At 39.5% G+C, this 22,652-nt stretch overlaps 1 protein-coding gene and 1 long non-coding RNA gene across 3 annotated transcripts in view; one reads left to right on the forward strand and one right to left on the reverse strand.

The window, feature by feature from the left end:
* The window catches only part of LOC143371630 (organic cation transporter protein-like), a 43,917-nt gene extending 22,174 nt beyond the window's left edge, over positions 1–21,743 (forward strand). Inside the window, exons 4-9 of one of the 2 annotated variants that reach the window (XR_013086079.1) lie at positions 4,179–4,477; positions 6,739–6,851; positions 7,351–7,565; positions 12,090–12,438; positions 12,714–12,856; positions 15,292–15,418. Coding sequence is in view for 1 of the 2 variants with exons in the window: in XM_076817031.1 (XP_076673146.1) it covers positions 4,179–4,477; positions 6,739–6,851; positions 7,351–7,565; positions 12,090–12,438; positions 15,292–15,469 (1,154 nt within the window). In the remaining variant the exon portion in view is untranslated. Of the gene's footprint in view, positions 1–4,178; positions 4,478–6,738; positions 6,852–7,350; positions 7,566–12,089; positions 12,439–12,713; positions 12,857–15,291 lie in introns of both variants that reach the window. The other variant, XM_076817031.1, reaches the window with a different exon arrangement.
* On the reverse strand, positions 35–3,509 carry LOC143371696 (uncharacterized). Its single transcript, XR_013086094.1, has 3 exons — positions 3,248–3,509; positions 656–873; positions 35–431 (listed from the first exon to the last, which is right to left on the reverse strand). It is a non-coding gene; the product is annotated as an uncharacterized LOC143371696 (long non-coding RNA).
* Positions 21,744–22,652: the final 909 nt, after the last annotated feature.

Here is a 22,652-nt window from a genome sequence, read left to right on the forward strand (position 1 = left end):
TTTCGCCTATATAGTATCGCTCCGTCCTATTATATATAGTTCGTTATTCCATCAAGTATTTCCAGCTTTTTTGGTGTAGGTTAATAAAACATTTAATTTCAAAGCAATAACCATTGTTGCTCCTGATTGTGCATTTACATGCATCAATTCTGATAACAGCTTACACTCTAGCCTTTCTGGTATTCATATTGGTAAAGTGCGATGAATATGTGTACCTACATCTTGAATAACATGTTAGATCTTTCAAACTATCCTTTGAAACTTAAATTGATTTTTTAAAGTCTTAAGTAAATAATTCAGGTGATTCTTCCAGGTCATTCATCTCTTTGAGGAGATGGTAGTATTCCATTTTCAGCCATATCTAGGTCCTTTCAAATATTCTTTCACTAGAGTTGACTGAAAACATGTAGTTGAAGAAGGGACAGATTGTTCTAAAACATTCGCATGAGTTATACATACATAGTCATTCGTATAGGTACAGAGTGTTTATAAAAATGTGGAACATTTCTTTTTTATTATTTTGGTGCGTAGCATCGATCTTGAAAAAATGCTCCACATTTTTATAACCACCCTGTATATGTGTAAGTGAAAGTTTCACATGTATAATTACTTAGGAATTACCTACACGTACTTGAATTGGCTTCATGAACCTTACCTGTTAATGAATCTGTTCTCTACTTATTAACAACCATTTCTTCAGTGCGTAATTCATTTATACTTCGAGCAGTAAATCAATGGACGCGCGTCGTTCGAGGCTCGTTAAGAGCCTCACTACCAATGTCACGCGTGCGTTTGCATTTGAATGCAATACATGAGGGATATATAGTTGGAAACTCGCGGGAAAATATGCGGCAGGATTACAGTTGTGTTGGGCTGGAAAAAAGACATAGAAATTCATTTCGAAACGTACTTGTGTCCTTGTATTTAATACGTTTATGTTGATTATCGGGCTGCTTTGTGTTTCGCAGATATGCAAAGTAACAATGGCGATATTATTAATACAATATAATTTATGCTTCTTTCTCGTACATTAACGATTAGTTGAAACAACTCTTTATGATGAACGGCGACATGGAATTGAATATTTCCCGTGCTTAATGAAGGAAAATGCCATCAAGAAACTCGAATGCTCTGTCTGAGAGAGTAAAGCCGGGAATCCACCGGGAAGCTAAGCCAAGCTAAGCTATGCTATGCTATGCTATGCTATGCTATGCTATGCTATGCTATGCTATGCTATGCTATGCTATGCTATGCTATGCTATGCTATGCTATGCTATGCTATGCTATGCTATGCTATGCTATGCTATGCTATGCTATGCTATGCTATGCTATGCTATGCTATGCTATGCTATGCTATGCTATGCTATGCTATGCTATGCTATGCTATGCTATGCTATACTATGGTATGCTATACTATGCTATGCTATGCTATGCTATGCTATGCTATACTATGGTATGCTATGCTATGCTATGCTATGCTATGATATGCTATGATATGCTATGTGTTAGCTTAGCTTTTGGTGGAAACGGTTCCATAAAGCCGGAATCCACCGGGAAGCTAAGCTATGCTATGCGATACTGTGGTATGCTATACTATGCTATGCTATGCTATGCTATGCTATGCTATGCTATGCTATACTATGCTATGCTATGCTATGCTATGCTATGCTATGCTACGCGATGCGATGCTATGCTACGCTATGCTACACTATGCTACGCTATGCGTTGCAATGCTATGCTATGCTACGTTTTAAAAAAATTAGCTTCAATAGATTCTTATGGGACCGTTTCCACCAAAAGCTACGTTAAAACATAGCATCGCATAACATAGCTTAGCTTCCCAGGGGATTCCCGGCTCTACGTTGAAACATAGCATCGCATAGTATAGCTTACAAGGGGAGGACACCATGAGGTAGATACTGATTTTGATGAGCCTTGGTACGATGATTCTATGTCGAAAATAAGTAAATAGGTGTCCGAGCGTTTCTGCCAATGGGCCTTAATAATGGAGATATTTACATGGAAATTATTAAAAATTTCATAGTGGTCGTGGGGTTTTAGTGGGTAAAAATGCCACACTACCCTGGCGTCCGCGGGAGATTTCCTTCTGGAGGCGTTGGGGTGCCTTTTGAAGATGTCTCAACGTTAAAAAAAACTTTATAAATTTTTTTTTATAATTTTTTTTAACATGGGGAAATCTTCAAAAGGCACCCCGACTCCTTCAGAGGGGAATCCCCCGGTGGGCCTAGGGTAGTATGGAATTTTTACCCACTAAAACCCCACGGCCACTATGAAATTTTTAATAATTTCTATGTAAATATCTCTATTATTAAGGCCCATTGGCAGAAACGCTCGGACACCTATTTACTTATTTTCGACATAGATTCATCGTGCCAAGGCTCATAAAAATCGGTGTCTACCTCATGGTGTCCTCCCGTTGTTAGCTTAGCTTAGCTTCCTGGTGGATTCCCGGCTTAATGGTCCTTGCGTTGGAGGTAATGGTGCATAAGATACGATGAAACAAATCAAGAAAACGTTTTTCAGTTTCCAGTTCTTTGCCTCTGTTTGTATTATAAATATGTCCACGCAGGGTGTCCAAAAATTGGTGGATTTTTTTTTAAACAAAACGAACAAATTAAAAGTGTTGAATAGAATTATTTCGCTATGAGCCATTGTCGAGAAAATCTGTTTTCAACGTATGTGAAATATGCGTGTTGCATAATGTATTCGTGGGGTATTATTGATATATTTGTACGTAATTCAGGGAGTTAATTGTAGCATAATCCAAGTCATCATCATTTAAGATTTAAGAGAGAAGATTGACTTTACGTAAGTCGAACTGTGAAAATGTTGGGAAATGTCCAGGAGAGACTAGCTAACAGGCCTTGCTCAATTGGCAATTGCGGTGTACATTCACTTCTCCTTAAAGACAGAAAATAATGAAAATATACATTCCAATGGAAATGTTTCAACGTTTTAGGTATATATATTTATTGCTTGCAACCTATAAAAGCGCAACATTAGAACAGATGCCACTAGAGTTCGTTGATGTCTAACAATCTTGTGTGCTATTGCGGATTTGTAGAAAGAGAAACTTAATGTCACGAACGGCCATGAAAGTGAAACATTCTACGATTCACAGTGACGATAGGAAATTATAAGTTTCTACTGGTGATTAGAGTGATGATAGTTGACGTAGTGGCTTTGTAGTACCTAATTGACAGTCGAAGGTAATAGCATTACGAACCTTTCTTGGAGATCCTACAGCCACAACTCACGCGTTACCTTCGTCCGAAGTCATCAATCTTTGATTCTTATATGGAATCAAGGTCGAGGCAATCGATGATATTCTTAAACGACTAAACTTGCAATTGTGTGGCAGTCACGTGTCACGAAACCCGCACGAAACTAAGTAGTGCAGTTTGTGAACCTAGCATCCACATGGCGCATTCGACAAGTTAGAAACGTGGCTCTAATTCCACGATTGTGTAATGGCACAAGAAGCAGTAAACACGATGAGCTTTCTTGACATTGAATGTCATCTATTTATATACTCCACAAAATAGGGAATAATTGTTCTTAACGAAGCGTTAGTCATATTCTAGAGCTTAGTCTTTAATTGGGTTTCTCCTCTAATAGATCCCCCCAAGTACAGCAATCATATTTTTTTTGTTCTATTAGGAATTTCAATTCGATTCGACAATTGCTCAGTATTTTAAACATTAAGTATTGGATACCTACATATAGGAACCAGCATTGAAAATGCAATGTTACTTTTTCCCAGTACTTTAATTCCAGTTTCTTTACTAACACTTTGCAGTAAACTAATATGAGCTACATGTTGTGAAATTAATTTCCTTTAATATTATTTTAAACTATCTTTCCTGGTTGAGTGCTGTGGTGCACTGGATCAAAACGTAAAACGTTCCCAACATTAACATTAATTTTCATCTAATTATTACTTCATAATGTATAACATTGTATTAGTTAATATTCCATATTTCCTCAGTGGGATATGTTCGACCGAAGTAGAGATTGTTGTGACAAATACACGTCTGCGTGTTGTTCGTATTTTATTTTCAACTGCGAGCTTTCCAAACTTTACTATTGCTACTAATACATATCTTTTACATCATCATAGTGAAACTTTCCATTCGAAGTCACTTTTCCTCTTTCAGTATTGGAATACGTTGGACCAAAATGGCGGACGTTCGTGGCGAACATGTCGATAGCCATGTTTTTTACGTTCGCTGCGTGTGTTTTACCCTGGATCGCGTATTTTTTGGCCGACTGGAGAATGACTTGTATCGCCACGTCAGTTCCGTTGGCGTTAGCGATAGCGACGCCCTGGCTGGTTCCAGAAAGTGCTCGATGGCTTGTGAGTCAAGGTCAAGTGGAGAAGGCCATCGGTATCCTAAATAAATTTGAGCGAATAAACGGTACCAAAGTGCCTGAGGACGTCTACAACCGATTTCGGGTAAATACGGAACAAACCTTTCTGTGGACCATTCAGCTTTGATGCTACCACAAAATGATACCTTATGATACCTTGGAAGCCTTAAAACAATCATTTCACGAGAAGTTAACTTTGTTGGGGTACGTTTATGTTGGAGCTGCGATAAACGATCAGAGCGGCGATTAGAGCGAAGCGTAGAAATACATGCTATAGTTTTATAATGGAACTGTTTACACTGGAGCAGCAGCGAGATGGCCAACGATAAAAGTGTCGAGAAAGAAATATTTCTTTTTCTTCGGTATTATCGCCGATCTCGTCGACATATAATGAGATGAGAAACCTTACGCTATGTACTAAGGATGTCGCACAGCGACAAAATCGTTGTCGTCCAACAGATCGACTGAAGTCGGTCGTACGACAATGCCACAGTGTCCATATACGACCGGCTGTATATAGAGTACTGTCAGCTACGAGAAAACAACAATTTGTTTTATCAGTATCCTCGAATCACACAAAATACGTGTAATTATATTCTTGAGGCGATACGAGAAAAGTGTACCCGCAAAACTACGAACTTTAAGAAGCCAATTTCAGTAGAAGAAAGACTAATTTTCACCTTAAGGTAAGTACAAGAATGTTTTATTAACACATGAAATATTACATATTAGGGCGGAGCAATACTATATAGGTGAAAATTTAAATTTGAATTTTCAGTTGGCCTGGGTTAGAGATAATTGTCTTTTGATTAACCAAACACAGCTGTAAAAATTTTTTGGAAAAATATCCATGTCTGCAGGTTCCTTTTTTCCCGAAAAAATGATCATATAATCATATAATCATATAATCATATAATCATATAATCATATAATCATATAATCATATATTCATATAATCATATAATCATATAATCATTTTTAGGAGAAAACGGAACCTGCAGACATGAATATTTTTCCAATTTTTTTTTACAGCTGTGTTTGGTTAATCAAAAGACAATTATCCCGCACCCAGGCCACAACTGAAAATTCAAATTTCAATTTTCCGCTCCGTCCTATTACATATTGCTGTCTGTTCTTTTCGGCATCATGCTGTCTTTTAAAAATGATAGCATTGCCCACTATTGGTGCTCATAGATGGCCTGCCAGGATCTCCAGAACGAGGCTTCTTTACTTTTTTTCAGCATTATCTGGAACTGATTTCTCATATAACGCCATTTTACCTTCACTTCAACCTCTAAAATAAAAGAATATTTTACATTTTTTTCAAATTCTTAAAATGTCAGATAAATAAATAAATTCAAATAGCTTATTGTCTTTTCTTAATTCTACTGCCACTTTTTCTCATTCCTTGTTTGCTAATAATAAACGGTTTGTATAATTTTCGGCCCATTTGTTCCATAAAATCGGCCCTTTTTGCACTTCGGAAATCTGGCCGTCCATTGCTTTTTGCGACGCCGTGCGAGCGATACGACAAAATAACAAACTGGTTTGAAATTCAAACAAAACAACCGACACAACGCTTACTATAGTCGAATTAACGAAAGAAGGCACCTGGGCGGCCCGTGGGCCGGCGCGCTTGGCGCGGGAGAAACCCAATGCCTGATCCGTACTAGAGAGCTAAAAAACGAGAGCTAAAAAAAGTAAAGAAGCCTCGTTCTAGAGATCCTGGCAGTTCATCTATGAGCACCTATAGTGGGCAATGGATGTATTTTAAAAAGTTCTCATTATTAAAAGACAGCATGATGCCGAAAAGAACAGAGAGCAATATGTAATTTTTCATGTGTTAATAAAACATTCTTATACTTACCTTAAGGTGAAAATTAGTCTTCCTTCTACTGAAATTGGCTTCTTAAAGTTCGTAGTTTTGCGGGTACACTTTTCTCGTATCGCTTAAAGAATATAATTACATGTATTTTATGTCATTCGACACTGATAAAATAAATTGTTGTTTTCTCGTAGCTGACAGTACTCTACAGCCGATCGTATATGGACACTGTCGCATTGTCGTACGACCGACTTCAGGCGATCGGTTGGACGACAACGATTTTGTCGCTGCGCGACATCTTTAGGACATGGCGTAAGGTTCCTCATCATATGTCGATGAGATCGGTGATAATAGCGAAGAAAAAGAAATATTTCTTTCTCGACGCTTTTATCGTTGGTCATCTCACTGCTCCACGCTTCGCTCTAATCGCCATACTGATCGTTTATCCCACCTCCAACATAAACGTACCCTTAGAAAGCATAGCACCGAAACATTAATGACTTCTGTTTTTTAAACGACAGGCAACTTGTGCCGAAATACGTAAAGAAGAGGAAGCGGAGAAAACGTATTCCGTGATAGATTTATTTAAATCTCCACGACTGAGAAGGATCACCTTGTTGTTCACTGTTATATGGTAGGTACCATTATACCTACATATGATAGGCATTGAGAAACTTAAATAATAACAACACTTGTAGCAATTAGGTTTTATTAGTAGATAATATATTAAGACAGCTCTGTCCAGCGTAGGGGCCCCTCACGCGCCTGCTTCCCCTTCCAATCTTTCTCTCGCACAGCGTGCCTTCCGTTGTCAAGGAGACCGCGCGGCGCTATGAAGGCTGCCATGACGGACTAGCCGGGCTAGCGTCTTCGCGGGTAGCGCCGCGCGGTATCTCTGGCACCGCGGACGAGAGTGGGAGAACCCCAAGCTCCCGCCGGGAGCAACCTTGGACAGCGCTGTATTAAGAGATTAATTTTTAAATTCATTTCGATCAGCATCTCCACAAATTTCATTGCTCGTGTACAGAAATTCTGGATGTCACGTGTGTCTCGAGCATGAAATTCTGACAACTATTTTTACATCAAACGGTGCACAGCCTTTTACCTGTATCTAATCTTCTTTTGCACTGTAGGATGGCGATCTCTTTGGTGTTCGATGGTCACGTACGAAACGTCGACAACTTGGGCTTGAACGTCTTTGTGACGTTTACGATTGCGGCTGCCACCGAGTTGCCAGCAGATACTTTTCTCACAGCTGTTCTTGATAGGTGGGGTAGGAGATGGCTGGCGTGCGGCTCGCTCGTCATTTCCGGAATCTTTAGTATTTGGGCCAGCGCGGTTTCAAACAGTTCGTATTATCCACCCGTTAAATACTCATTATTTAATACTTTCAATCATTAGACACGTATTCATATAATATGTTTAATTAGTACACTTATGCAGGGCGCTTCGATGTAACCGTCATGGAATAATTTCTGGAGAAACTTTAAATCGTAATTGTTTGTTCTGGGTTTGACATTTGTAAAGGAAAATTGTCATAAAGTCATCAAAAGTTACAGATATTATTTAAGCAAAAAACAGTACTCGAATCAGATGTAGAGTAGACCGGGGCGGTAGTAGCACTGTGACTTTGGACACGATTATGCAAGAACTATTACATTTACGACAAAGTTTCTTATCGAAAATGTTACTTACTTATCTGATATTATTGAGTACTAACAGTTTCGCTGAATGTCAGGTAATATCCAGGTTATTAATAAAAAGGTTGTAACACTACGTGGGGTAGATATTAACACAAAAACTTTACAAAATTAAAATATTTGTCGATTTAAATTATAATAATAAGTGAAAAGAAGTAAAATTTGTAACCTATTATTCGGTATCGCAATTGTGCCAAATATAAAAAACGTGTTGGCTGGTGCATTCTTCATGTGCCCATTCCTTACATTCAGTACCTACATTGCACCCATTTTTCATTTGGTTTGCTTGTACTGTGCTATAGGATTTCATGCCAACAAGACAATAATTTCATTTATCTTCGTCGTCACTAGACTCATTATTCCTTTTCTTATAGCTGTTAAGAGGATGTTCCTGTCTAGAGCCCGTAAAAATAGGTAATCTTTAGGAATTACTTAAAGGAAAACTACTATATATAATTTAATTGGACTTTTTGCATTGTATTAAGGGTGTCTTAAGCTGTTGAAATATATTTTTTTTATAAGTAATTATTGCAGATGGCACTTGGGAGTCGTTAAAGTCGAGGCGTCAAATGATTCATCCAAAACGGTGGAACCTGTTGCACCTAAAGACCCTTAAGCCGGGAATCCACCGGGAAGCTAAGAAAAGCTGAGCTAAGCTGTGCTATGCGATGCTATGTTTTAATGTAGCTTTTGGTGGAAACGGTCCCATAAGAATCTATTGAAGCTAATTTTTTTAAAACGTAGCATAGCATAGCATTGCAACGCATAGCGTAGCATAGCGTAGCATAGCGTAGCATTGCGTAGCATAGCGTAGCATAGCGTAGCATAGCGTAGCATAGCGTAGCATAGCGTAGCATAGCGTAGCATAGCGTAGCATAGCGTAGCATAGCGTAGCATAGCGTAGCATAGCGTAGCATAGCATAGCATCGCATAGCATAACATAGCATAGCATAGCATAACATAGCTTAGCTTCCCGGTGCATTCCTGGCTTAAGCTATGCTATGCAATGCTATGCTATGCCATGCTACGTTTTAAAAAAATTAGCTTCAATACATTCTTATGGAACCGTTTCCACCAAAAGCTACGTTAAAACATAGCATCGCATAGCACAGCTTAGCTTAGCTTCCCGGTGCATTTCCGGCTTTAGTCAGAAATGAAAAGCAATGCCAGATTATTCAAGGGCATGAAACTCGCTAGTGAACTTACCAGAAAAAATTACGAAAAATTACATTTTTTGAAAAAAAAAGACGACACTTGAAGTTTGAAATCATTTTTTCCCCTATATTCTTCGTTCTTTCAAGGCCTTTAAAAAGTACAAATTTTCAAAAATTTTAAAATGTTAGTGGTTTCTCCACTACACAGAAGTATATTCTTCAAACGATTTTAAGAACATTGTTTCGAGAAAAACGCGTTTAAAGTTTTTCATGGGCGCTGAGTGACCGGGTGTTACCCATGTTATTTGCCGCTACTCAAATGCTTATAACTTCGGGAATTTTACGACTATCAAAAAAATCCTTTTAAACGCGTATTCTTAAAGGGTTGAACTTTCGAAAAAAAATTTAAAAATGGATTTTCAGGTCGGAACCTCCCCTTAAAAGAATTCTTTCCTTTTGATTTGTGCACTATATTTTTCTTAATTTTTTCTCTTACTTTACTTTATATTCTGTTCTAATTTTTTGTCTCCCAAAAATATCGGTGTATATCGGTAGACTTCTTTTCCTTTTTATCCCCATTTGAAATCTTTCGAGGAGGACAGGCTTTACGAAATTAGATTCTGGCCTGAATCCTTCAGGTAGATTTATTTGTTCACTTTCCGTTGATAGAGTTTTATTGCTCAAATTAAAACCAAACGTTAACGGTAAAAATTCGTTCGTCGCACTACTTGGTTCTGTTGCGGTACAACCAATCCCGACGATGTTACAATCGTCCCCGACCATGCTTTTCAACTTAAATTATAAATTTTGACTAACAAGACGCTTAAAGATTAAAAAATAGTGTATACTTATAAAGGGAGTACCTATGATTTATATTGCAATTTGAAATCGGTAAGAAAAAGTTACTTCAGGGCATCCCAAAGTTATTTTGTTACATGTCAAATGAAAGTTATTTTGTTATATTATAAATGTCAATTGCGTGTCTATACTGCTAGAACATGCATGTGTGTATTCCAAATGCCATTTTTCATCATATATCCAAAATTTGTGTTAATATCTATTATACAGGGTGTCCCACTAAGGAGTGGACAGCGCGATATCTCTTAAAGTATTGTCGATAAAAATATAAAAAAATAGGGAATTGCATGGTTCGAGGGGGCCCATTTATTAGCGCGAACGAATTTTGTTTCCGATTATTATTTTAAAAGATACGATGGTCAAGTTCGGTTTTTCAAATGGAACTATTTTTTTTGAAGACCTGAGTTGATAGTGCGTTCCAAGACAAATTCAATAAGCTTTAATGTATACACTTTATTTCCACTGGTTTTTAAGATATTGCGCTTGCAAATTTACTGATTTTCACTGGAAGAAAACCCTCTGGAATAGGAAGGACCGGGGTCGGTCTTACTGGCGCTACGGGTGGCCTTGCCTGTTGAAACTGATACCTACCTGCCAAAGGTCTACGACAGGGTTCGCAGGCCCAAAAGCTGGACAATTCTTTTCCGTCAGAAATGCTACTTAGGTAGGTATCGTTACTTTTATTTCGCACTTGCTTCTACGCTCGGATGGCCGGTTCTTTTTGGAGGGATGCAAGTTGGATTGGTTAGGTTAGGAGGAGTGAAAGTTGCTAGACTAAATTTCAACCATAGGGAGCAGATTGTATCAGAACCAATCCAACTTGCATCCCTCCCAAAAGAACCGGCCATCCGAGCGTAGAAGCAAGTGCGAAATAAAAGTAACGATGCGCTTCTCGATACCGCAGATGTACCTACCTAAGTAGCATTTCTGACGGAAAAGAATTGTCCAGCCTTTGGGCCTGCCATTTCTGGCGTAGACCTTTGGCAGGTAAGTATCCATTTCAACAGGCAGTGCCACCCGTGGCGCCAGTAAGACCGTTGCAGTGAAAATCAGTAAATCTGCAAGCGCAATATCTTAAAAACCAGTGGAAATAAAGTGTATACATTGAAGCTTATTGAATTTGTCTTGGAACGCACTATCAACTCAGGTCTTCAAAAAAAATAGTTCCATTTGAAAAACCGAACTTGACCATCGTATCTTTTAAAATAATAATCGGAAACAAAATTCGTTCGCGCTAATAAATGGGCCCCCTCGAACCATGCAATTCCCTATTTTTTTATATTTTTATCGACAATACTTTAAGAGATATCGCGCTGTCCACTCCTTAGTGGGACACCCTGTATGTTTTGAGCAGTGGTGGGATTCGGCCGGTCCGCCACCGATTCGGTAGAACCGTTTCCTAAAAGTTTTGTAGTTTTGACGAACCGGTTATTAATATGATACTTGGAATCGTATTTACTTGGTCATTTCATAAAATTTCCATTATTAGTTCGTTGTTTTCATTCCTGTAGTTGACGCTGAGGTTGTGGTTGGGGTTACCATTGAGCTTTGGTTCGCTGTAACACTGTACCATGTTTACTGTTTTACACTTGCGTGTTTGGCCTTTGGTTCCATTCTGTTCTTCTGTATGATTAGTTTGCTATAGACCATAGCTGCACAAACCGAAATTGGGGAACTCTTAGTGATTCTGGGCACCGCACCGGGTGATAGCCGCACGTCAAGCTGTTACGTTGCTAAACATGGCATAGGCGGAGGGTAATCGCCAGTAGTGCGCGTGCATGCAGGCTCGTACCGCGCACACTATTACAGTTATTATGGAATAATAAACTATTTTTTCGTTAGTAATGCACGAAACCGGTTGTTAAATTATTTATTTGAATCCCACCACTGTAGCACTGGTTTTGAGATATTTGACGTGGTACACCCCCCACCCGAAACTACTGCCCTCGGTCTACCCTACACCTATTACTTTATTCCACACTCGTTTCATATTCTCTGTGTACATATTTCTTTATTATTATCTTCCTTCAGCTCTTTGTTTATCCTTTCATTTTCTCGAATAGATTTCATTGTAAGCACCATTAATTTGGCGACACATATGATTTAGTTTGAATATTAATTATTAAACATCGGCAATTTTCATTAATATTTCTGTTTCAGATATCTATTCAGCTACTTTGGCCATTCTGGGACGATTTTGGATAAATATATCCTATAACATCGGTCTTCAGTACGCAGCTGAAGTGTTACCAACTGTCGTCAGGGCTCAGGGTGTAGCCTTGATACATATAATGGGATATGTCGCGAGTATATTGGCTCCTTTTGTAGTGTATCTCGATGTCGTTTCATCGATTCTGCCCCTTCTGGTGTTAGGCATCTTTGGGATCTTAGGAGGTCTCCTTACTCTATTTTTACCGGAAACATTAGACATGGATCTACCACAAACATTGCAGGATGGAGAAGACTTCGGGAAAGACCAAAAGATGTGGGACTTCCCTTGCATCAGCAGGTAAATTTGCAAGTGTTGACTATGAACGCTTATCTAAATGTACAAAATGATTTATGAGTGCATGTTGATGCTTGAGTAGCTGAATTTATACACTGAAGGTGTATGTAAAAAGTGCCATATGAACATAGGTCGTGCGTACTATGATTTCTGAGTTATGGAGGATTAAACTCATCAACGCATGCTATGCCGGGTTTTGCCGTTGAGTCTCGCCTTTGCTGGAAAATACCAGGCATTACTTGAATAATTCTGAATCCATTACGTATCTTTTCTTACAGTTCTTTAGCATCAGTAAATCGTCATCGACGACAGATTTTAAATGGTCCCAAAAATAAAGATCTAAGGGATTCGTAGAGTATATTGAAGCAAAACACAAACACTTCAAACATTCCCTTCGATCCTCTATAATTCGAGCACCATGGTATGTACAATCTATATTTATATAACAGTTTCTTCCTATTTCGCATATACGTATTTATGTCAATGCATGTATGAATTACCATGTTTGTTTTGCCACGTGAGTAAGGACATCAAAAGTAAAATACACTATTAAATTGTAGAATAACATGTGCTTAATGATCTTCTAATTTTCGTAAAGAAATATAAGGTGTTCCGTTTAAAAAACCCACGGTGACCTTCAAAACTTTATGTACGAACAAATGTAGACCAAAAATAATTATTCTACCGCATGTCCCCTTAAGGGGTTTGCCCACTGTGGCAGATAAAAGTAAAAGGCTTTTTTCGGACACGGATTGTGAGAAAAGTAAAAATTCAATCAATTTGCGGTTTGGCATTTTATTTGAGCATTGCAAAAACATTAAAAAGTTGAATATATTAACTGTGAGCCAATGGGTGTACATGATTGTGCCTTGCAGGAGTATGTGAAATAAAAAAGCGAATATTTTTCATTAATTATAATGCATTTCCTAGGTGATGACCTTACGTTTTTCTTAATATATAAAAAATGAACTGAATGGCAGGTGTTTGAATATTTTTTGCGACTTTCCGCAGAATTTTTTTTACTAAATTTGTTTAGAATTTACAATAAAAAACTGATATTGAAAAAAGAGCAGGTCAACACTTAATAACTGTTATGACGAATATGTGTGTAAATTTTTATTGCAATCGGACTATTAGAACCCGAGAAATCGTGTTCACCAGCGTTGCCCCGATGGGCGGTCCGAGAGCACGAGCACCCATCGTGTTTTCCAAAGCTCGTGTGGAAGGGGGCGCTCGAAACTTGATTTGATTTGTGGTTATAGGCTGATTTCAAGTCGTTTGGATTTGTGGTTATGGGTTATATTTATTGATCACTGGGTAATTTTTTAAATCCCTGGGGGGGGGGTTCTTTTTCTTCATAATTTTGTATTGTCACCCAAACTACGCATGCCTGCAAAGTTTCAAGTCTATTGGATAGTTGGAAGTGGGTTAAAATTGAGTTTCTAGATTTGAACTAAATAAACATACATACAAACAAACAAACAAATAGAGGATTGAAGCTGAATAAAAATCGTTTAATAAGAAACTTTTTGTTAATCAGCGGTGTAAGTGGGACTATTATATAATATTATTGTTTAATCATTAGTCAATGCCTGTTTATTTTCCCAATTCCTAAAATGTAGAACACTGGGGCTCCAAGAGTCCCAGTTATATAAGCCTACGTGTACGAGCCTACACGCACACTACTAGGGTTTTCCCCCTCCGTTACATGCTCGCAACTTCATTGGTTTCGAGCGCCCCCTACCACGCGAGCTTTGGAAAACGCGATGGATGCTCGTGCTCTCGGACCGCCCATCGGGGCAACGCTGGTGTACACCGTTTGTTCGCGGAAAGCTATAACTTACGTACAGTCGTCCCACGGTTAATATATTAAATTTTTTAATGTTTTTGCAATAGATTTTATTACTTTACAATATGTTCAAATAAAGTGCCAAACCGCAAATTTATTGAATTTTCACTTTTCTCACAATCTGTGTCCGAAAAAACCTTTTATTTTTATCTGCCACAGTAGGCAAACCCCTTAAATGCATGCACATTTTGCTTCATACATTTTTTCGTACCGCTAATAGTTTACGAGTAATTTCAAGTAATCAAGTTGGGCGAATCACCCTGTATTTTACAATTCTTGTTTTTGTGTAATTATTCAGTTCATCTATTGTTGTATCAGACTTATTTTTTGTACTCTGTTAAATCTTAATCAAGTGCTCGCGTACTAACAGAGTTTCTACATTCGATTTCCTTGAAAACAAAAGCTAGTATGAAAATTAAAACAATTTAAAAACACTCATTAAATTTATGTATATATCTATACTGCCTGTCATTTAAGAAGGAACCTGCCGGCCGACGAGTTTAGACCGGTTCTGCGCAGGTTGACGCTCATTGGTGCCGGGAGAAGCCACTATTGGCTGTACCCCCACCAACGCTTTTTCGGAGCCAATGAGCGCATTCTACATGCGCGAAACGGGTTCCTTCTTAAATGAGAGGGAGAATATTTATAAATTAAAATTACTGTATGATTTCCATTCCTTATAATTTAATCGTTCAGAATTAGTTTTGTTTTTCTTCATAAGCAAAGAAACCTCATAACTTTCACCTATACCGAATTTCATCTAAGAGTAGGATTGTTCCACGCAGGGATATACTGTTGATTGGTAGGGAACCGGCAGGGAAAGCGCTACGACCAATCGCGCGTGTTTACTTTTAGGTGGAATGCTATACAGTAACAAATCTTGCGTAAATATTTCAGATATTTGATTCTCGTAAAGAGTAGGATCTTCATATTTGTTCAGATCATTCTTTGACTTCTGAATTTTTGGGAATCACAAATACACTGATTCTTAATTCAATGATTCTCAGAAAACACGCAGACGAGGAAACACCGCCAGCTACGTTCCGGTCCTTCTCTAGATGTAGCGCGAGGAACTCGATGAGGACATCCCTCCGCGGTGAAACCTTAAGGAGTAGCATGATACGAAGATCGAGCGTGAGGTCAAGAAAGATCAGCAACTCGGTTACAGAAGTGGAAAGGTTATAACAAAGTGTCGTTCACTCTGAAATCTCACACACCTCGATCTCGATCAAAGAATCCCTAGTATTACAAAGCCGTGTGATAGCAGCGCTGTCCAAGTTATCGAGCGGCGAGTCGTTAAAGAGATTATGAATATTTCAAGTTTAGCAGCAATGGACGAGACATAAACAGAAACATTTTGTACAACAGAATATCACCAGCAATAAGAGAGAAATGAACTTCCCTTCACTCTCTGTGTGTTGAAATTAATGATAATAACATTCTGTTTGGTAGAACAGAATATTTTGCTTATTATTACTGAAGCGCTTAATAAGAGATATAATTCTGTTTTTAGATTACTACCAATAGAATGTTTTGGTATCATTAACACTATGCGTGGCGTCGCGTCGACGTGTTCTCGCGACAAGGGATTTACGTCCAGTATACAGGGTGTCCCAAAAATGGTGGAGTTCCTTGAATGGGGGGGGGGGGGCTCAGGGGGTGATTTGAAACAACTTTTTCCTTAGCGAACATCTTGGCCGAAGCTTCGTTAACAAGATATTAACAAAAAAACCCGACCAATGAACGACAAGGGATCGTAATTCGTTATTGAGGTAAAAATCCGTAGTTTATTAACGACCAACACAACGAAATTTAAAAAATAATATTAGGTGTATGAATAAATTCTTTCCGACTGGATTTACATAATCGGTACATAGTTACCGAATTTATATCACAGTGGTATTCGTAAGCTGCCAGAAAAATGGCAAAGGGTAATTAACAATAATTGAAATTATTTCGATGATTGAGTTCTTTTCCCTGATAGCCAGATCTGGGCAGCAGAATCTGACATCAGGCACTGCACCTCAGGCTCTGCACATCAGAACGCAGCCAAATGCGGACACAGACTGCTGCAGTTCTGACGTCAGATTCTGCTGCCCAGATCTGGCTATCAGGGTTCATATTATTCAAATCAAACTGTTATTGTACCCTAAAATCGGAAAGAATTTATTTCTACACCTAATAGTCACCAATAAATTAAATAAAACTCACCTTTTCGAACATTCCTTTCCTTCCTTTCCGGAAACTAGGTCACTAGGTCACTGTACCGATCCTGGCCATCGGTGGACGAAAAGATTTATGGTAGGGTGCCCAGTGCTCAGCTGATCGCATGTACATACGAGACTACTCAGAGTAAAGGATTACGTTCGGATTAATGTACCGAATATTCACTTCACTGCACGGATACTACCACTGATCACTTCATTTATTTTTCATGGAACGTGTTGTTCTTACGTTATAAAAATTTGTGGAAACGAATTTTCACTTGGCGTTCACAGCTGTGGGTAGCCGTGGGCATAAACTCAAAACATCGCGTATTACTCTTGTGTAGATAACATTTCTCTGACATGATTGCTAACTGACTGACAGGATTTTATCTAAGGAGCTTCCTCTATCCCCAAGTAGTTTCTCTCGTTGCATTATGAGTTAACTCCCACCACGATAACAGGCCTTAGGTAAAAAGATGCCAGAACATTTTCGAAACACACGTGCTTTGCAGAAGTGCATCGAAGCAGCCAAAAATTCATCAGGCTGACCGGCCTGAGCATTTCGCTAGGGTCGCGGTTTATGACAGTATTGTCCCGCGAGTCGACGGTAGAGAACGGTTTCCTACAGTTTTGGGTAATTTTTTGGCTTAGCTGGTTCCTCCTCGTAGCGGAAGGAAAATAGGAAACAGGATTTTCTTCTTTATAGCAACTCGAAGACTTTCTGTTTCTCTTCTCTTCGGAACCTTTCGAACCGAAACAGGTGGTGTCTGCTGCCTATCTCGAAGCAATGGGTATATTGGCAGTAAAAGGACGGAACGCGGTCTTTTGTAAAAGTGCACGATAGTCCGATCGTTGCGCTTCTGCAAAGCACGTGTGTTTCGAAAAGGTGCTGGCTTCTTTTTACCAAAAGCCTTTTGTCCTGGTGGGAGTTAACTCATAATGGAACGAGAGAAACTACTTGGGGGTGGAGGAAGTTGCTTGGAAAAAATCTTGTCAGTCAGCTAGAAATCACGTTCCAGAAATGTTCACGGCCCAAGAATATTACAGGATGTTCTGGGTGTATGCCCGGAACAACGGAGACGCAAGTGCCGCTGCGCGATAATTTGTGCGGGAATGCCCATGGCTCCGAACGCCAAGTGAAAATCCATTTCCACAAATTTTTATAACGTAGGAACAACACGTTCCATGAAATATAAATTAAGTGATCAGTGTTAGTAGCCGTACAGTGAAGTGAATATTCGATACATTAACCCGGACGCAATTGACGTTGCGACCATTAACTTTGGGTGGTGTCTTATACCTGGGACCAGCTGTGCACTGAGCGCGTCCGTCGATGACCAGGATCAGTACAGTGACCGAGTGGCACAGGTTTTCAAGCTGCAGGTGAATTTCCGAAAGGGTGAGTTTTAGTTACTTTATTGGTGATTATTATTTTTTAAATTTAACGTAGTTTATGGCTAATTTCTGGCGATAATTCTTCAAATTTCCGTACATAAATTTTTCTTGAACATTTTTAAACAGTCGTATTCATTATCAGCAACAGTGTTGGCCGTTATTGAATTAGGGGTTTTTATCACAATAATGAACTACAATCACTTTTCGTTCATTTCCTGATAAATTACATTTTCGTCTGTACGATATTAACAAAAGGAAATTTGCGTATTCCTTATCCTCTCACTCCAAATAATTATTATTTTCGATTCTGTTAAAAAAAAAAAACGGTGTATTCGTCTTTTTACGTTTGACAGGATTTTCCTCAATTTATCCTTTACTAGCTTAAAGTAGGGTAGATGTACCGTTATTGGCCATTGCACTGTTTTTGGCCATGTGCATATTATCTTATTTCTAAATTGCTTGCAGATCATTATTATGTGGAGAATTTCACATCATAAATGTTTTGTTTAGTATATCGCCAGAAATATAAGGTTACATTTATTGCTTACCCGGAAAAATATTATATTTTTTAAGAAGTGGCCAAAACTGGTACAATACCTTAAAGTGGCCACAAATGGTGCATCTACCCTACCCGACGTTGCCTGGGCTTGTTATACATGTATATATCTCTGCATAGGAGAACGTCAAGTTCCCGGTAAGCGTTTGTCTGTCTGTTCAGACTAATCTCGAGAACCACTGGACGGACTGCGATGCGGCCCCGAACAGCCCATAGAGCAGGGGTGCACAGGGAGTCGTTTTTAGCGCCTAGCTGCGAGCAACCCGCTTGTCCCGTTGCTAAGGTTAGAATCGGTGAGGCGAACTGCAGTAGTGTATACAGCTGGGTTCAAGTCATACCAAATGCACGTACACTACTGCAGTTCGCCTCACCGATTCTACCCTTAGCAACGGGACAGGTAGGTTGCTCGCAGCTAGGCGCTAAAAACGGCTCCCTGTGCACCCCTGCCATAGAGCATTCTCGAGGAATGCCTCACTAAAATCGCCACTGCTCTGCATCCTTTTGTCATAGGTTAGTGTTTCATTCACCTAAACCTTCCTCGAGAAATACTCTATAAAACGGTGAAAACCGCATCACAATCCGCCCAGTGGTTCTCGAGATTAGCGCGAACAAACATAGAGACGCCTACCGGGGACTTCATTTTATACTATGTAGAGATTTATTATTCACTTTAAATGACAACCAAAAGATGACGAAAAGTTCAATTTTGTTTGGTACGTCTTTTTCAATTGTTATTTTGCGCGGATTCCTTCGATGCATGTCCATGTGTTTGTTCGTAGTACAAGTGCAGCCGTGTACCACGTAGCCAACGCTACCACGGGAGCCCGAGCGGACGGCTAGCGCTCTGATTGGCCGGAGTTTTTTGTTAATATCTCGTTAACGATGCTTCGGACAATATTTTCGCTAAGCAAAAAGTTATTTCAAATCACCTCCTGAGTCACCCCTGTCAAGGAACTCCACCATTTTTGCGACACCCTGTATGCCTTGGGCGTGTTTTCGCGTCAATATTTTCTGGCAAGCATCGAAAGCATTGTCAGCAAGTTGTTGAATGTTTTCTTCGAAAATATTGCGAAGTCGACGATCGCTTTATACTCCACCGCCTCAGCGAATCTTCGCTTGCATGGCAGTCGAGTCTACGAAGAGTCATCTAGTAACGACAACTTTAATTTTGGTATTCTTTATTAGATCTTCATGAAGATATTACCAATGGATTAGCGAGATTCTCCTGATGAAAGTGAGTCTAAACGCGACTTCACTGGGACTGTTTTTAATCACACGCGATGTGCAAACAAATTGGGCTGTGGAATGTAGAAACAATTTGAATTATCCATGATTAAAAATTGCTCGAAAAAGATCGTAATCGGACTTATTTTCATCAGAAAAATATTGCCCATATGTTGGCCGTACTATCGCAAAGACCTCATAGGTAATAGTTTTGGCTCGTTATAAGTCCGACGCTCGGGAGACAACTCGAACCTCTAACGCAGGCACATTCAAACTCTGCTTTTGCGTGGAAGCTTTCGGTCCTTGCGAGCAAACAAGAGATGAACGCCACGAGGAATAAAAGTATGGGGGTGTAAAAGTAAAAGAATGGGCATAGTGGCGTAGCGTGAGTGACTAGGGCTAGAAGTCAACGCCGGTATCTGCATTCACAAGATTTCCCCACCATGCAACTTTCGTAAAGTGTAAAGATCAACTCGCGGCTGCTTATGCAACCAATTGCTTGGGCGCCTCTACTCTAATGAAACTGTATGCTATTTGGCTCGCCTTTGATCTTTGCCGTCTTCTTTCAGTAAGACGATGTCGCGGCTATTTGGACCAAAATTTGTGGCTTGTCGCAGTCGCGTGCCCTCTCGCTCATTCTCAATCTCTCGCACTCGCTGCGCCGACTACAAAATAAGTAGTGGGGATTGAAATGTACTTCTAACGAAATTGGGGACCGGACTTATAACGGGACAGCAGTGTATAGAAATTCAAATCTTTTAATTAGCATCGGTATGTGTTCAAAGCGTGTGGCGAACTTGATAAAACATTTATTAGGACAGAGGTGATCTTTAGAAAAAATTTGACCAATTTCAAACGGTATTTCGCTAAACCTTGTACCCGTCAGTGTTAACGTATCATCAATAAAAAACGTTAGTTTCTTGTTGTAAACCTCTAATAGGTGCGGTTTTTGACATCACACAGGTGCGTCGTGTACGGAATACACGTGGCATTAAACAAAATTTTTGTTATTCTTCACCTTCCTATTGTAAGCTAATCACTTGGATTTAATTGAAATTATTAAATTTAATTCGTACGTTACAAAAACTGCTAGTTTGCTCTGTCAATTCCCGGAGTATGTACTTTTGTTGCGATAATGTACGGGCACCAATGAACCTATGAATCTCTTAGGTAGGAAATTTTTCCTTCAGCTGGTGATAAAATTGCAAATTTGTAATTCCATTCGAGTGAACGTGGACTAATGTTGAGATAACTTGATCAGCGTTGGCGATGTGCAAATATAGCTCGTGTATGTACAGACAGTGAATTTGAATCTTTAGGGCCGATCAGACACATACGATGTAGGAGGTGGCCACCACCTAGGTCCTACCGATCCTTTACGTAGTAGGTATCGCGTCTAGGAGGGGACCGGCCCCTTCGCTGTTAGTGTATGTGGTTGATTCAAGGGATTCAAATTCACTGTGTGTGTATTAGTACGTGTAAAAATTTCTGGTTTGATTTTAGAAGTTACACGCACCTTTAGGCGTGCGCGCGAATGTCACGAGTAAGGGAGTTCGCGTATTTTGACGTAGGACTACGTCTAACAACTCGGATAGTATTGTTGTATGGAACGACTTATGGCGGATCGCCTGTGACAAAAATATATCCCAACTCGTTATATTTCGTTAACAATAAGTGCCGAACAGCAATCGTGTTAGCATATTCGTAAACAGCATGGAGTCCAATTCGCCTACTGCACAATACATCGTGGGCTCGACGCTCCATTCGCTCCCCGTGCGCGGGGAGGTGATGCACTATTTCTGGGTGTTCCGCCGTGTTTGACTCATAATATCTCGGCAACCGTGAACCCAACACGACTGTGTGAGGTATCATTTTAAAGGTGTCGGCGAGATCTATTCAAATATATAAAGAACATATCGCAGTGATTTAAACCAAATTTAAAAAAAAATTTCTTGTGATCTGTAAGTTGTAGTCCTACGCTCAAACTGACAGCTCAATCAAAATTGAGCCTATTTGAGTTTTTTATTTTACTGTAAGGCGTTCGTAGTTATTTTTGTAATAAAAATGATAACGATCACTCGGTTGCTCTTATATTTTCCAACTACATGTCTCCTATTGAACCAAACCGATAACATGCATGCATAGGGATGGGAATTATTTTTAGGTCTGATGACGTATCAGGCGATGTATATATCCTTCTAGTGCTCATTCTAAGTATATATATAATTTCTCTTAGCGCGTCATTGATAAAACGGTCCTGTTTAATATACATCAATGCCATCCTCCCATCAAAAGACGATATTTTAAACAGTAATAAAATTAATTTGCGTATTGCAGATCATTCTGAATATTGTTCCTATTTATCAAATTGGTTATGTGTAGATATTTTATAGGAGGATACACTAGAAGCAGATCACCCCAATATTTTCCCCCAGTTTATTATTATTGGGCCCGTTTCACTCACCCCCAAATCGCCGACGTAGGAATTTCCGTCCCACTTGCTTATAAGCCGTTGTGAACGTCGCGGGTGAAGAGTGTATGAACGGGATAGGTGATAGGCATGGACCTGAAGAACAGTACATGAGCTAGACTTATATGTAGACACGGGGGTTGAAGCGAAAGACGGAAAGGGAATCGAGCTGTTTCAGCCATCCTGTTATGTGTGAGGAGCGGCGTCCCCCCTCTCTGAGTATTGTGCAGAAGTGGGGAACTGCCGCGCGCCAGCAAGCGTTGCCAGACACCACGCCATGGTTCGTTGTTGCGCATTCTATAGACTATCGTATAGGCTGCTATAGAGCACGGTCCCTGCCCGTCTCGAGGCATAGAACGTGCTATGGCACTCTCTCATTTTGGCACACCAGTAGCCGTAACCGCTGGTGGTTGTGTTCGTTCATTAAAGTCTGCCATATACAAATCAGTTGAGAGTTATTATCCAAACCCTTATACATTACACATTGCGGATATGGGGCCACCGAGAAGAAAAACC

The sequence above is a fragment of the Andrena cerasifolii genome, chromosome 7 (genome assembly GCF_050908995.1).
Source record: "Andrena cerasifolii isolate SP2316 chromosome 7, iyAndCera1_principal, whole genome shotgun sequence".
NCBI lineage: Eukaryota > Metazoa > Arthropoda > Insecta > Hymenoptera > Andrenidae > Andrena > Andrena cerasifolii.